At 39.8% G+C, this 14797-nt stretch overlaps 1 protein-coding gene across 2 annotated transcripts in view; it reads right to left on the bottom strand.

The window, feature by feature from the left end:
* Positions 1 to 1253: 1253 nt before the first annotated feature.
* Positions 1254 to 14797, bottom strand: part of NUDT4 (nudix hydrolase 4) — a 440395-nt gene continuing 426851 nt past the window's right edge. For both annotated transcript variants that reach the window (XM_044087652.1, XM_044087651.1), the window contains exon 5: positions 1254 to 3637. In XM_044087652.1, the coding sequence (XP_043943587.1) occupies positions 3435 to 3637 (203 nt within the window). In that variant the 3' untranslated portion in view covers positions 1254 to 3434. The remainder of the gene's footprint in view (positions 3638 to 14797) is intronic.

The following is a 14797-nucleotide window of genomic DNA, read 5'->3' on the forward strand; positions in this document are numbered from 1 at the left end:
GAAGATAGGGTCCCTTTGAAATCCTCTTTGAAGGGTCTTTTCTTCTTTACCTGAACAGGAACATCCAAAAAAGAAAGAGTTGCTTGAGAGGACATTCAGGCGTTACTTCAGAAGTATGTTAAGTATACTGCTAATTGTCTTCTGTTCACTCCTAAGCCAAATCTCTCAGGAATGGACATGATACGATTCTACTAAAACAAGACAGACCATGTGGGAATTCTTGTAAGGGATTCATCTTCCATATGGTCAGTTCCCTTATTTTGCTAGATAGAAGGAAATTTTCAACACAAATTGTAGTGAAAAAATTAAATGAAGGTCCCCAGTGGGGTACTCATCTGTCCAGAAGCTGATGCATGAGCCAAAGGGCAAAAAACATGAAGTCACAGTGTAGATGAGCATCTGACTGAGCTCTTTAATGGCAAGAAAATTCTGAATTTTGTTTCCCATGTGTCACTTTTTATACCAGCAATCGCATATGCCTCCTTGGATGTAAGGTACGTGTGTAAAAGGTGCCCAAAAGCTTTTGTATACTGGACAGATGTCTGATCTTGGGCAGGATACAGCCTATCTAGCTTTATGCTAATGCAGCAGTGATCCAATTATGGCCATCAGGGTATTCTGCAAATCTACATTGGAATACACTTGAACAGACCATACTGCACCAGGAATCCTTAAATTGTTTTGTCTAGGATTAAAGTCAAGCATACTAGCCTGTAGACTCCTGTGTCACTACTTACACCTCCTCCCCTGTAGACAGGTACCAATTGCCTGTAATACACAATTATGCACACATGACATTTTGAGTGGTCACTGTCTAAAGCCAGCAGAGTTACTTACTGATTGCAATGTCTTTTTAAAGATATGACAAAGGCTGGATAAGAAACATGGTACTATGAAAAAATGTCTGACGTATATGTAATTTTTAAGAAAACTCATGCTTCTAATTATTTGCTTAAATAACTTCTGCTGTAATTATATTTAAAATACTGACTGATAAAGCAAGCTGATTTTGAAAACAGCTGAGAAAAAAATGCATTTTCCAAATGGTAGTATATGGCTGTTTAAAGATAAAGTGGCACTTCCAAGGTGTATTAGTTGTAGGCAATAAGAATACAAAGCACTATAGTTGAAAACTCAAATCTCTAGTGGTACAGAATTGTAACACAAATTAGCAAAAACTCCTTTATATTTTTTTTCTAAAAAAGTAGACTAGTAATAAAGGTAAAAAGAGATCTTACAAAATCTTCACATAATTTGGTTCTAGTTTACTTTATTTAGTTAAAAAACAATACCGGCATTTTAAAACAGAAGTGTCAAAAGTACAAAATTATAAAATTTTCATGGTTTTTACAGAAAGTGATTCTTTCTTTCCTTTTGGTTTTAGACACAGACTCTTTCCATGCACCAAAAGACTATAACTACATTAGAGATGAACAAATTACAATCTTAAATGTAATCTTCAATGCAGTCAAGCAAAAGTAAACAGAACAGCACAACGGGGAAGATGCACAGACAAAATACAACATGAATTAGGACTGGGACTAGTATATACTACTAAGTTAATGTCTTCACATGACTTGCACAATTTTTAACATTTTTACACAGCCAGCTGCAATAAAAGTAGCTATGAATTTTGCAGCTACTTCACCTGAATGATCACCCTTACTTAACAACTTTGATACATTTCAGTATAACTGTTTATTTTCTCTCTCCCTCATCCTTAATTCCACCTCGATTGCAACCATTCATAAGTCAAACCTAATTGCAACTCAACATGCTTTTGCAATTAACACTGCATCACAATTTTAGGTGTGGCTAGTTCTTTGAGATTCTGGAAGCCAGTTCAGCATTCTACATATTCCATTTGAAACTTAACAGAAATGGGGATGTGAAAATGATTTTATCACGAATACAATACACATTGCAGAGCCAAGCTCACTGCTTCCATATATGAAACAAAGATTTAAAATACAGTAAAAATTTAGATGAAGGAAGCAGTAGACATCATTTAAGACACAGAGATGCAAACCCAGCGAGTTGTTTGAATGCCATTCCCTCATCAGCACAAGAGTACTCTGGATTAAGTTGGAAACCACCTTGCATTCGTGAAACCCCATTAAAAAAGACAAGACAGTATCAGCTGCTATGCCCATTTAACAACAATGAAATAAATAAATATAAATAATGCTGCTGTAGGTAATCGGAGCACTAAACTATCCCTCCACAGGAGGGAGAAAACATAACACTAAAAGCCAGCCAACTCTTCTCTCGACACAATGGGGACAAGCCACTTGTTAAATCTGGGAGAGTGTTATTTATGAAGTCTACTGCGTCAGACTTTAGTGTTAATACAAAGCTGGTTAACTTTAAAAGAAAAAAAAAGAAGCAAAACCTGTTTGTTGCAGTGCTCATTTTAGTATTGAGCAATCTCATGTACCTGGAGATGGCTGCTATGTATCACTTCTTGGCTGACAGAGTATCATTAAGCTGTTGATAAATGGCACAGATCTGTTTTATGGCACATTACAGACATCAGAGGCTCTCTTCCAACACACCTTTAATATCTCCGTTCTGCTTGCATTCTCTTAAAAGAAAATTTAACATGTAGAAGAGACCATTCAGTTGAACAAAATAGTACACTCAGGAAATATAGCAGCATCTGTAAAATTCATTTATTTTAACTAAAATACTTCAAAAGTTAAATATTCGATGGTATTAAATGAAATTACATTTCTCCTACTGCCAACCTTGTATAAAGGCCTGAAAATGCACAAACTGCTACATGGTGATGCTCAACACAGTCTATATAGTACACAGCAACACTGCTAGCAGGCCAATTGTTTCAAGAGGAAAATGCCAGAGGAACCAAGAATTTTGTATACTTTCCTCCTTAGGGAAATTAAGGACCAATTTAAAGAACATGAACAGTCATAAAAATGCTGAAACTGTAAGATAGATGTGCATAGCTGTTTTTCAATAAATCTAGTATTTCCCATTTTTTCTTGCAGAATTTGAAGGCCAAAATGCCTTTAATTAGTAAACACTGTTGAGCATATTATAATTTTCAAAAAAAAAAAAAGGCAACTACTTCAATGTTATATACACAGACATTTTCCACCATCACCAACTATACAGTCCTTATGTTCAAAATGACAAAAACAGATGTTTATCCAGCATTAAAGAAAACACATTAACAGGTGGAAAGTAAGGCATTAAATTAAACACTGACAGAATTTGTGTATGGCTTTGGTTCACTGAAATAATATTTTACACCATTAGTGTTAAAACTTTAAGTTTCATGCCAAGATATTTGTACATGTGCATAAGATTCCAGAATAAACTATACAAATACATTAAGGAGTGAATGCCCTCTTCCAATGTGGCATAGTATAGGTCATCCAAATGTAAATATATATTTACAAGTAGAAAAGCCTTCATCTTACAGTGGATGGCATCACTGAAGTCTGTGAAGAAGTCACATAAATGGAATTGCTATCTGAAAGCGAAGAAACCACTGTGTTCCCATTGGTTGGTGAGCAGTCCAGTTTTAGTTTCTCTAAATATTCTGCCTGCACAGGTTTGTGGCACTGAAGAACTTTAATAGCATCTTCAATTTTAAACCATTCTCTTTTTCTTCCTAAATGAAAAAAGCAGTGATTTAGTATAAAATGCGGAATTAGTGCAATGCATCAATAAGACTATTATGAGCAAATCTGAGAGTTATCCACTATGGAGCTCTTTAAAAGCAGTAGGAATCTGTTACTGAGCATACAGTCTGTCAACAGCAGTATGCATTAGCAGAAACATCATGAAATAAAAATAATTCTTCTATTTTCTTTCTAGTACTAAGTTTGCATGATTTGCAAGTTGATAAAAACTATTACATGGAAAGCTATGACCATGAGATAATGTTTGTACAAATGTTTTTGAGTAAACAAATGGTTGGAAGGGCTGCAATCCAAACAGTGATTAGATACATACTGTTGTGCATTCTACAATGTGATTATGTGGTAGCCTATAGTATAAAAATGGCACTGTATTAAGCATAGATGTTTATAAAACAGCAAAGATTTAATGCTGAATATTTCAATTAAAGATATAAAAAAGCCTATTACAGATATGGATAGTGAAAAACAATCAGTGAATATTAAATATTTCTAGTCTCTTTAGATTATACCAATCAGGCATATTTTATCAACTAGGAGAAGTTGTGGACCATAATCAATAAAGAATTAAAGGAATTTATATAGGCAGGGAAGGGAGGTAAGAGTTATGTGGGATAAACGGATTCTTCACCACAGAACAAGATGGATTAGTACTACCAAATTCGAAAGGATACTGTACAGTTAAAAATCAAATACACAACACAAGCAGGAGGTTATATACAATTAAATAATGACTGGCCATTAATATTCAAAAACTAATACGCTGATTAGCCCAACCACCATGCCCGTTGTAAATTCGAGAACATACCAATGGAAACTCAAGTTCTGGTCACCTAGACTTTTTTCCCATTAGTATATCCTGTATTTTTTTTTTTCCTTTTCTTTTAACCAAAAGAGAAAATGGAAGACCTCAAACGAACGAGGGAGACTGAGGCAGAGCAGACCAAAATAAGAGGATAATCGGGTACTTTCTGCAAAACTAAAGAAACTTACCTGATTATCCTTTTATTTTGTCTGTCCCAGCACTCCCAAACATTAAAAGTCTCCCGGTTTCTTTTTTTCTTTTCAATAAAAGCAACTGAGATCTTACTTTCTTCATCGCTACCTTTGCACATCACTGATGTACTATGCAAGCATGGGAACACAAGTTGCAGTACATCAGAAAAAGCTCCAGGATACCGAAAAAAAGCTGAAGGGCACCACAGAGGCATTATACAAAGACATTATTTAAGAAAAGTAAGTATTTTTATTTCTTCAATAATGTCATTGTAGAATAGCAATAACCGACTTTGTGGTGTGGTATATTAAAGATTTACCCACGGTTGGCTTTATTTAATCACTCTGGCTTAACCCCCGTGATTAAACCATGCCAACAGTGGGTAAATCTTCAATATACCACACCGACGTAGTCTGTTGTTGCTTAATTCATACAGGAAAGGGATGATGATGATGAAGCAGGGGGCAGACCTTTTAACTGTCCCATTTTGGAGGAACGTTCTTATTTTCAGGCCTGATTTAGGATGTACCTATTTTTGGAGATATGTCCCCATTTTTGACTTACCCCTTCAAACAATTTTCTGAATCCCCTCATCTGATTTTTGAAAATGTCCAGTACACAGAAAAACTTAATACATGACCAACATATTAGCAGCAACAATAACTTAAAGAACAAGGACATGCAACTTATAATTCTTTGGGGTTTTTTTTGAGCCAAAATAAATGTCCTCGTGTGGTAGAATGTTGTGATACAGTTCATTAAAATCTACAGATTTTACACAGTCTCTGATAATGTGTGTGACACCAGAGAAATACGGCCAGTCCAGCTATCTGGAATTTTGTAAATAATCATACGTCAGTTGTGAATAATATGATTCATATGCTTGTCTTACAAATTACTGTACGTTATGTACTAAGCTTCAAGAATGTAATCACAGTGTACCCTACTGGTAAAGAACAGAAATGTATATAAATTATATACCTGTGTGAATGTAGGTTTTAATAGTAGAAGCTGGAACATATAGAGTAACTTGCAAAAGTATAAGAAAATAAGTTGAAATTGTTTTACTACTGTGTTTATCTCTCACTTTCACTGACTGAGACAGGATGTCAAGAGCTAGAAATATGGTCTTGAATTAGAAATAATTAGGTTTAAAATCTAGTGTGTTTTTATTGCTTTGTGACTTCCTAGCAGCTGCACATCTGAGAGAGAAGTGTTTTTAACACAGAGATGTTGGTATATGGTTAGCCTGGGAACTGAAGGCAGGTGACAAAAAGTGATGTCATCCAGGCTAGCCCAACAGTAAAAAGTGACACTGATTTAAGAACTGAGAGAGAGAGAGAGAGAGAGAGAGAGAGAGATTGGCATTTTGTAACTTGTCTTGGACCTAGCAAGAACATCCATTCATCTGCATTTCACTTGCTCTGAAAGTAAGTCATTTAGGGCATAGTATCTTTTACATATAGATAGGAATAAGATTAGTTTAGATGGTTTCTGTATTTGAGACTGTCCTGCAATGTTGTTTTAAAATATTTCCTGTGATTCTGAACTCTGTAGTTACTGTGTTGTTTGAGTATTGTCTTGTTCTTTTACTATTATTAAATATACTTCACCCTTTTAACTGTGGCTGGTTTGTTTAGAGATTTTTAGGAGTACTTGCATATGTATTTGGTGACACTGTACAGGCCCACTCCTAAATAGCCTTGAAAGACTTGGTCACATTTACCATTTGAATAATAGTTACATTACACAGTAGGATTGGTCACCCTTTGTAAAGGTCTTAAGTAACTGATAAGTAGTGGCTGGTGGCAGCTGGTACTACCTTACAGTCAGGGCAGAGCTAGTAAACCTGTGCCAGCCTTTCCCAGGTGTGTGTGTGTACAAATCAAATCTCAAAGTGTGTGCATGTCAGCTACTTGGGTAGGGACACAAAGCATTGAATGGACAGAGAGGGTGCTGGAGGCTTTGGCTTGGCCACTCAGTTGAGAGCTCAACCCTACAGCTATGCCAGTGGGGAGTCTTATTCGGGATCTGGAGAAACCAGCCCCCAGACTGACTGTGATCTCTGTGTGCTCTTAAGGAAAATTGCACTTTACTGTGTGTGTACTTGTCATCCTCCCAATGTGCACGTCCCTCACTGCTGCTAGTGGTGAGGATTGAGGCTCCTTGTTTAGTGAGCCAGAGCAGGGGCGTCACAATGTGCTTATATTTTTCCATCATTTCTGTCACTCAAGTGCAAGGGGAGCATCTCACATTCCTGTTAGAAGCAGGAAGATTTCTGTGCTACTTGGTATTTAAATTTAATTCTAATTGGATGTCTAGATTTTTAGAAGGATGTTCCTCTTTTTTTTAAGTCTTTGTTCTTCTTTTCAATGTCTGCAGGTTGAGAGGCATGGTGGGGAGATGGAGTTCGAGATGTACAGACAGAGTAGGATTTTGGATGCAAGCCTTTATGGAGAACCATACTGAATATTACAATCATTAAGAAGCAGAAGTATTCCAAGAACTACAACAAGGGGAACAGAGAAATTTTAACAGAAGGGGTGACTGTTAAGTAGTGGTACAGAAAACAGAAAAGGGGGGACCGGAATTTACTGCATAAAATTAGCAAAGGAACCAAGGTATCAGGAGCAAATAACTAGACAAGGAAAAGTAATAGAGTGAGATAAAGCCAAGCAGAAGTTTACACTGCAGGTTAGAGACTGCTTTCCCTACTATGGATAGATAAGTGTACAAGCAAAGAAAAAGCGATAGGGGAGTGCTGAATGAAAGACCAGCTCTGGTATAGTTTTTAAACAGACAAGCTCTGGTGCAGTTTTTAAACAGAGTACAGGACATTAGTTACTGTTAAAATTGATAGGGCATATAAAGTACGGTATTAATAATAGCTTTAAGAATTAGAGGAGGCTAGAAAAGATTGAGAAGAGAGAATGGAATGGCAATATACATAGAAACAATACTATCGTTCCCAAACATTCAACAATTTCCAGAAAGTTTAGGAGGCGTTTGCATAGATACTTTTACACCCAAACAACCTTTGGAGAATTTTTACACAGGGACACAAGGCCTTACTATGAATTTGCTAACTTTAATGATATTGGCTGCAAAAAAAAAAAAAAAAAAAGAGTCAAAATCTTAACCAATTACAAATGAAGTACTGAATACTGTAAGGATATAAAAGAACTGGAAGTGCGATCTTTAGAAATGGGAAGAAGTAAACTATAGAAATGTAGAAGAATTTGTGGGAATAATGCATGCAAAGGAAAATTCAAGAGAAGGAGTGAGGTTTAAGAGAAGGCAGCAATTGAGCAATGCATGTAATATGCTGGAGTGAATGATAATTGTTAAAAAGAAAACATCCGTATAATGAATGAATAAAATGAAAAGGGTTTACTATTTTTATACTCTGACACAAGCTTCACTACACCTTGATCTTCCTTTCACAGCCTGATGTAGTTTGGTGTCTAATGATCTTTGCTGCAAAGCTTTTCTAGTCCTTGTCCCCACCATCCCGAGACTAAGACTAACACCAACACTGCAAGGAAGCACACTGACACTTTCCACCTTTTCGGATTCCACATCGTTTTACATGATCATGAAAACGCCTGCAAAAGGATGTCCTATACATACTATGCCCTATTTACACCTTTGGTAAACCTGCAGATATTAATGACATACTGCCTCCCCCTCTTCTCTTTTTAATTGAGCAAGTTCCATTTGCACCAGTGAATCACAGATAATGTACCATTTTAATAGCCCTTTTTTGTACACATTCCACCATACACAAATGCGGCTAAATAACGGCATACATAATAAGATCAAACTGAAGGGGCTGTATTCATTAACTTATACTGTGGCACTGTCACAGTCTTGTTTTTGTATTCATTCACAAATTCACAGACATTTAATAGGCAAATACTAGGCTAGCACCCCTGTGGGTAATTTTAAGCTTAGCCAATTTCCCCTCTGAGAATCAAACACTGTGCATCCTTGTCTGTGACGTAAATCCTTAAGAATTATGCCAGCACCGAAAACATGATAGGAGTGAAAACAAAAAAAACCCATTGCAAATCACTTATCCGACAATGAAAGCTGCATCATGTCTTGACTCCAAACAGCTGCAAACGAGATCTGAGGGGACTTATTTGAATAGGATCACAGGAGGACAGCTAAAAAGTTGCTGGCCTGGATCCACCTTCAAGGTACACAACCCAACCAGTCACAAAGTACAGAAAGGACAATGTAGGATATGAACTTTTCTTTCTGCAATAATTCACACCATCATTCTGAAATAAATCACTTGTTTACAGAATGTAAATTATACTGGCATACACAGCAGAAACAGAACAAACATTAAAAGTTTAAATAATCAAAAACACATTCAAAGTTTACTGCTGTATATAGAGCAGAAAAGTACAGCTGTGTACACTTACCATAAATGTAGATGTTCGAGTGTTACTCACTGTTGCAGTCATCACATTTGAGTTATCCCTGCCAGGGTAGCCCTCAGCCGGCCCGAATACCAGACACTTAGTATTTCTGCGTCCGTTGCTGTTGCTTGAGGACTGACGTCAGGTCGTCAGTAGTATAAAGTAAGGCAGGTGATGCCATTACATCAGTTTTTCTTGCCCTAACCTGTCAGGAGCCCCTAAAGTAGGAGGCCAGGTTCTGGTGGAAGAACCCCACCAGTGGAAAATAAATACCAATATGTCCCTTGTAAGGAAAGGAGAACAATTAGGAAGAATGGTAACAAAAGCAGAAAGAGAAAAAAGGGGTGATGGAGGGAGGGAAACCAGGACTGCAACAGTGAATACACTTGGGCATCTACATTTATGGTAAGTGTACACAACTGTACTATGTTCTTTGTATTTCACTGTTGCAGTCAGCACATTTGGGTAGATTCCCAAAGCTGAGGAAATGGGTGGAGGCAGTCAAGGAAGCTAAGGGCTGGCTAGGATGCCCTGCTAGACTACAAAGGCAATCTCTGCCCTGGATTTGGAGGAGAGGGGCAGGTGGTAATGCTTGGTAAAAGTGTGAACAGATGTCCAGGTGGCAGCCTGCAGGATGTCCCTGGTGGGGACTCCTCTGATGAAAGCTGCAGAGGTGGATGCTGCTCTAGTGGAGTGTGCCCTGACCCCCTTGGGGGGAGGGTTGCCACGCTGTTTGTAGAAGAAATGGATGCAGTGTGCTATCCATTTGGAAATGGTTTGCTTGGAGATGGCTTTGTCTTCTGCCCCTGTAGCAAAGCTAACCAGCAATTGATCAGACTTTCTGAAAGATTTAGTAAAGTCCAGATAGTATCTGAGCTATCTGTGCACATCTAGAGAGTGAAGAATCCTTTCCCCCTTGGTTCTGGGGATTAGGAAAGAAGGTGGGCAAATGAATGGATTCATTGAGAGTCACACTGGACACCATCTTGGGCATGAAGAATGGGTTAGTTCTGAGGAATATGCAGAAAAAGGTGAACTAAGTGATAAAGTGGAGTATAAAAATAATCCAAGTAATAAGAGAAAAAGCAAACTCCACAAAAGTACAGTTTTGAACCTACCATAAATGTAGATGTTCGAGTGCTAATACAGCTGCAGTAATAACAGATGGGTTTTCTGCCGTCAGGCGGGTCCTCGGTCGGCCGAATTCCAAAGTCTAGGTCCGGCGTCGGTTGTTGTCGCTTTCTCTCCTGACATCAGCGAGGCAGGGGTATACAATACACAGCCGACGCCATGTTCTTCAGTCTTTCTTGCCCCAGATGTCAGGTGCCCCCAGAAGGAAGGCAATACATAAATTATATTTATATACATGCAATGCAATATAATCCAAAATCAGTAGTTGCAAGCAAATATACCATAGAAGGATAACCCAATCAGGTTGTATGAAAAGGGGTTAGGCCCTAGGCCTTTACCAAGAGGGGAAGGAGGGAGGGAAAACTGTACTGCAGCTGTATTAGCACTCGAACATCTACATTTATGGTAGGTACAAAACTGTACAATGTTCATCGTGCATACAGCTGCAGTAATAACAGATGGGTAGAATCCCAAAGCTACGCACAGGGTGGTAGGCACTAGGTGGAACTGGGATGAGCCAGAATGCCCTGCAACACAGCAGTGGCAAAGCCTGCTCTAGTTTTGGAATATAAAGGCAGGTGGTAGTGTTTTGTGAAGGTATGCACAGAACTCCAAGTGGCTGCCTCGAAAATATCTTTGGTAGGAACTCCTCTGAGGAAGGCTGTAGAGGTAGCTGTGGCCCTGGTGGAGTGGGATCTGATACCTGTAGGGACAGATTTTCCATGATAGGAATAACAAAACCGTATGCAGTGGCCTATCCATTTTGAAATTGTCTGTTTGGTAACTGGCTTCCCTTGAGCCCCTACAGCATAGGACACAAAAAGTTGTTCTGATTTCCTGAAGGGCTTTGTTCTGTCCAAATAATAACGTAGCTGCCTATGGATGTCTAAGGAGTGTAGCAGCCTTTCCCCTTTGTTTTGAGGATTGGGGTAAAAGGTAGGTAAATGTATGGCTTGATTTAAAGCTACCCTGGATACCACTTTAGGCATAAATGACGGGTTGGTTCGAAGGGAAACCCTGTCCTGATGGAAGATGAGAAAGGGCTGCACAGCCATGAGGGCTTGTAGTTCCGAAATCCTACGAGCTGAGGTAATGGCCAGAAGGAAAGCTGTTTTCCAGGACAAATATTGCAAATCTGTTGAGGCAGATGGTTCAAAGGGAGGCAATGTTAATTTTTCTAGAATGTAATTAAGATCCCAGGCTGGTATTGGTTGTTTTCTTGGTGGTCTTATATTCTTAGCCCCTCTGAGGAACTGTCTTAAGAGTGGGTGAGAAAATAAGGGTGGATCCGTGTTGAATTCTGCAGAAATGGCTGAGGCATGGATTTTTATGGAGAAGTCCACTGTTCAGCAGCTCAGCTAGATACTGTAATACCCGAGGCAAATTCAGTTTTCTAGGGTCCTGGCCTTTTTTCTCATTCCAAGAGCAAAACTGTTTCCATTTTGCGGAGTAAGCCTTTCTAGTAGATGGCCTTCTGGCCTCCAAAATGACATCTTGCACCTCTTTGGGGAGTAGGGTCTGTTGTGGTGTTAAGGAATTTTCCATGCAGCGAGATTGAGTGTTTTCAGCTGACTGTGAAGAGTTTTGTAGCTGTGCTGAGTCAGCAGAAGAGGCATTAGAGGTAGGGACCAGGGAGGAGTATGTGTTAGGCTCCTCAGAAGTGGGTACCAGTGTTGCCTTGGCCAGTCTGGAGCAATCAGTATCATCTTCGGTCTGTCTGCTCTTGCTTTCAAGAGCACCTTGGGCAGAAGAGGCAGAGGTGGGAAAGCGTACACTGTCCATGCTGTCCAACTGAATGAAAGGGCGTCCACTCTCCAGGCCTTTGGATGAAAGGTCCTTAAACAAAACTTTTCCAATTGATGATTCCTGTGGGAGGCAAAGAGATCTATGTCTGGCCTCCCCCACGCTTGGATTATCTTTGTAAACACTTGAGGATGCAACTTCCATTTGTGTGGATCTGTCATATTTCTGCTTAGATTGTCTGCCAGCGTGTTTTCCAAACCTGGCAAGTACTGTGCTTGAAGTTCGATTTGCCATTCCAGAGCCAAGTTCCAAAGTGTCATGGCTAGTCTGCACAGGGGGGTATGAATGTGTTCCTCCTTGTTTGTTTATGTACCACATTACTGTGGTGTTGTCTGTTCTTATCAGTAATTGTCCTGGATGCAGGAAGTCCTTGAAAGCTGTAATTGCATTTATCACTGCTAGCATTTCTTTTTGATTGACGTGAAGGTGCTTTTCCTTTTGGGACCATTTGCCCTGAATGCACCTGTCTGTCATGTGCGCCCCCCAGGCGTAATCTGAGGCGTCTGTTGTGATGACTTGATTTGCTTGAGGCTTGCTGAATGGAAGACCTGTGTTTGTTTGACATGCTTGGGCCCACCATAGAAATTCCTTTTGCAAACATGGAATTATTGGTATTGTTGTTTCCAAACTGTGGCTGTGTTGAGACCATAGGTTTTTTAGGTACCATTGAAGTTTCCTCATATGTAACTTTGCACATGGGATTAAAAGAATGCAAGATGCCATGAAGCCCAGAGCCTGCAGGATTTTCCTTGCAGTAAGCCTGGTACATTTTGCTAGTATTTTGAAGTACTGAGTTAGTTGCCCTTGTTTTTCTGGCGTAAGATAGGCCATCTGGGTGTTTGTGTCCAAGCTGGCACCCAGGAAAGTTATTTTCTGAGATGGTGTTAGCCTGGATTTCTCTTTGTTGATTGTGTATCCCAGAGAATGCAGTAACCGTGTTACATAAGCCAGATGTTCCAGAAGTATGTGCTTGTTGTCCGCTTGGATCAGGCAGTCGTCCAAATAAGGGTAAATTTGTATCCCTTGAAGTCTGCAGTAGGCAATTACTGATGCCAGGCATTTCGTGAATACTCTGGGCACAGTAGATAAGCCAAAGGGCAATGCAGAGATTTGATAGTGGATTGAACCTGCAAGAAATCTGAGGTATCTTCTGCAGCTTTGTCTGACTGGGACATGCAGGTATGCCTCCTTGAGGTCCAATGTTACCAGCCAAAACTCCTTGCCCAGCATGGGAAGAAGCTGCTGTAATGTGAGCATCTTGAATTTTGGTACGAGTAAGAATGTGTTTAGGATGGATAAGTCCAAAATGGGTCTCCAGTCGGTTCCTTTCCTTGGTACCAGAAATAGTCTGGAATAAAAACCTTGACCTTGTTCGTGAGTAGGTACCTGTTGAATAGCTCTCATGTCTATGAGCTTTGAAATTTGTAGTTGTGCCACTGCCCTTTGATTGTGTGGCAGGTTTGGTATGCCTCTCATTTTTGGAAGAGTGTGGAAATGAAATCTGTAGCCTCTGTTTATAACGTCCAGGATCCATTTGTCTGTTGTGCCAATATGCCAATTTCTTGTAAATAATGCCAGCTTTCCTCCCAAGGGTGCTGCCAGCTGAGACTTGCTTGGCATGGAAAGGAGGGAGTCATTGGGTTTGTTTCCTGTATTGTTGTGCACTGTCTTCGCCACCTCTTGGTGCTGGAGTTTGCCATTGCCTGCCTCTATACGATCCTTGAGATTGTCCTCTGCCTCTTGTGCGCCTGTATCTACCTCTTTGGGGCTTGTCCGTGGCTGGAAAGGACCAGTTTTTAGAAGGCCAATTTCTGCTAAAACGTGGTGGTTAAACCTGTAGAAAAGCTTTGACAGTTTGCATGGATTTGGCTTTTTCTTCCATTTTCCGTAATATCTCCTCAGCATTAGTACCAAACAGCACATCCTTTTGTAAAGGAGCATCTAGAAGTTTAGCTTTCACATGATCAGGCAAGCTTTGTTCCCTAAGCCAGGCATATCTACGAATGACTGATCCTGTAACAGCAGCTCTACTTGAGGCCTCTAGGGCATCATAGCCACATTGTAAGGTGTGTTTACCCACTTGTTCTGCACTATGCATCATATCCTGCAACTCCTTCAAATCTGGTTGTTCAGGTTGAGACATTTTATTCCTTAATTGTGATAACAGAAACTGCTGATATTTAAGCATATGAAACTGACAATTTAAGGCACTCATGGCTAGGGTGGCCGAGGTATATACCATTTTACCCCACCTTTCTAAGGATCTTGACTCTCTTTCGGAAGGTAGTGGATTCTTAGCAGTAGAGGCCTTCATTCCCTTGGGGCCTTGAGAAATGGTTTCAGGGTCAGCATAATGGCTTTTGTAGAGAAATTGGTGAGCGTTAGGAACTCTGTAGTACCTATCAGGCTTGACTGGGGCAGGAGGCAGGGAATCCGGATTAAGGCAAGCCTCCGAATAAACATCATCAAGTATGTCCAAGACAGGAGGTATCGCCCAAAGGTCTGTGTTGAGGTAACAAAAGAATTTCCCTAAGTATTTTCTTGGAATCAGAAAAGTCTTGGCCTTCCCAATGGAAGTGTTCCCTCAAAGTGTGCAAGGTTTCCCCAAAGGAAAAATCCTCAGGAGGAGATACAGAAGAAATGGACTGCTCTGCATCCGAATCTTCAAAAGGGGAGTAAGAGTGTTCCTCTACATCAGAATGTTCTGAAAAAATGGAGCCCTGATCAGAAGAGGGAGAATCTTCCTCCACTCTGGGTCTCTTGTCTGGAGG

This window comes from Protopterus annectens, chromosome 11.part0, assembly GCF_019279795.1.
Source record: "Protopterus annectens isolate FY-2018-M chromosome 11.part0, PAN1.0, whole genome shotgun sequence".
Lineage (NCBI taxonomy): Eukaryota > Metazoa > Chordata > Ceratodontiformes > Protopteridae > Protopterus > Protopterus annectens.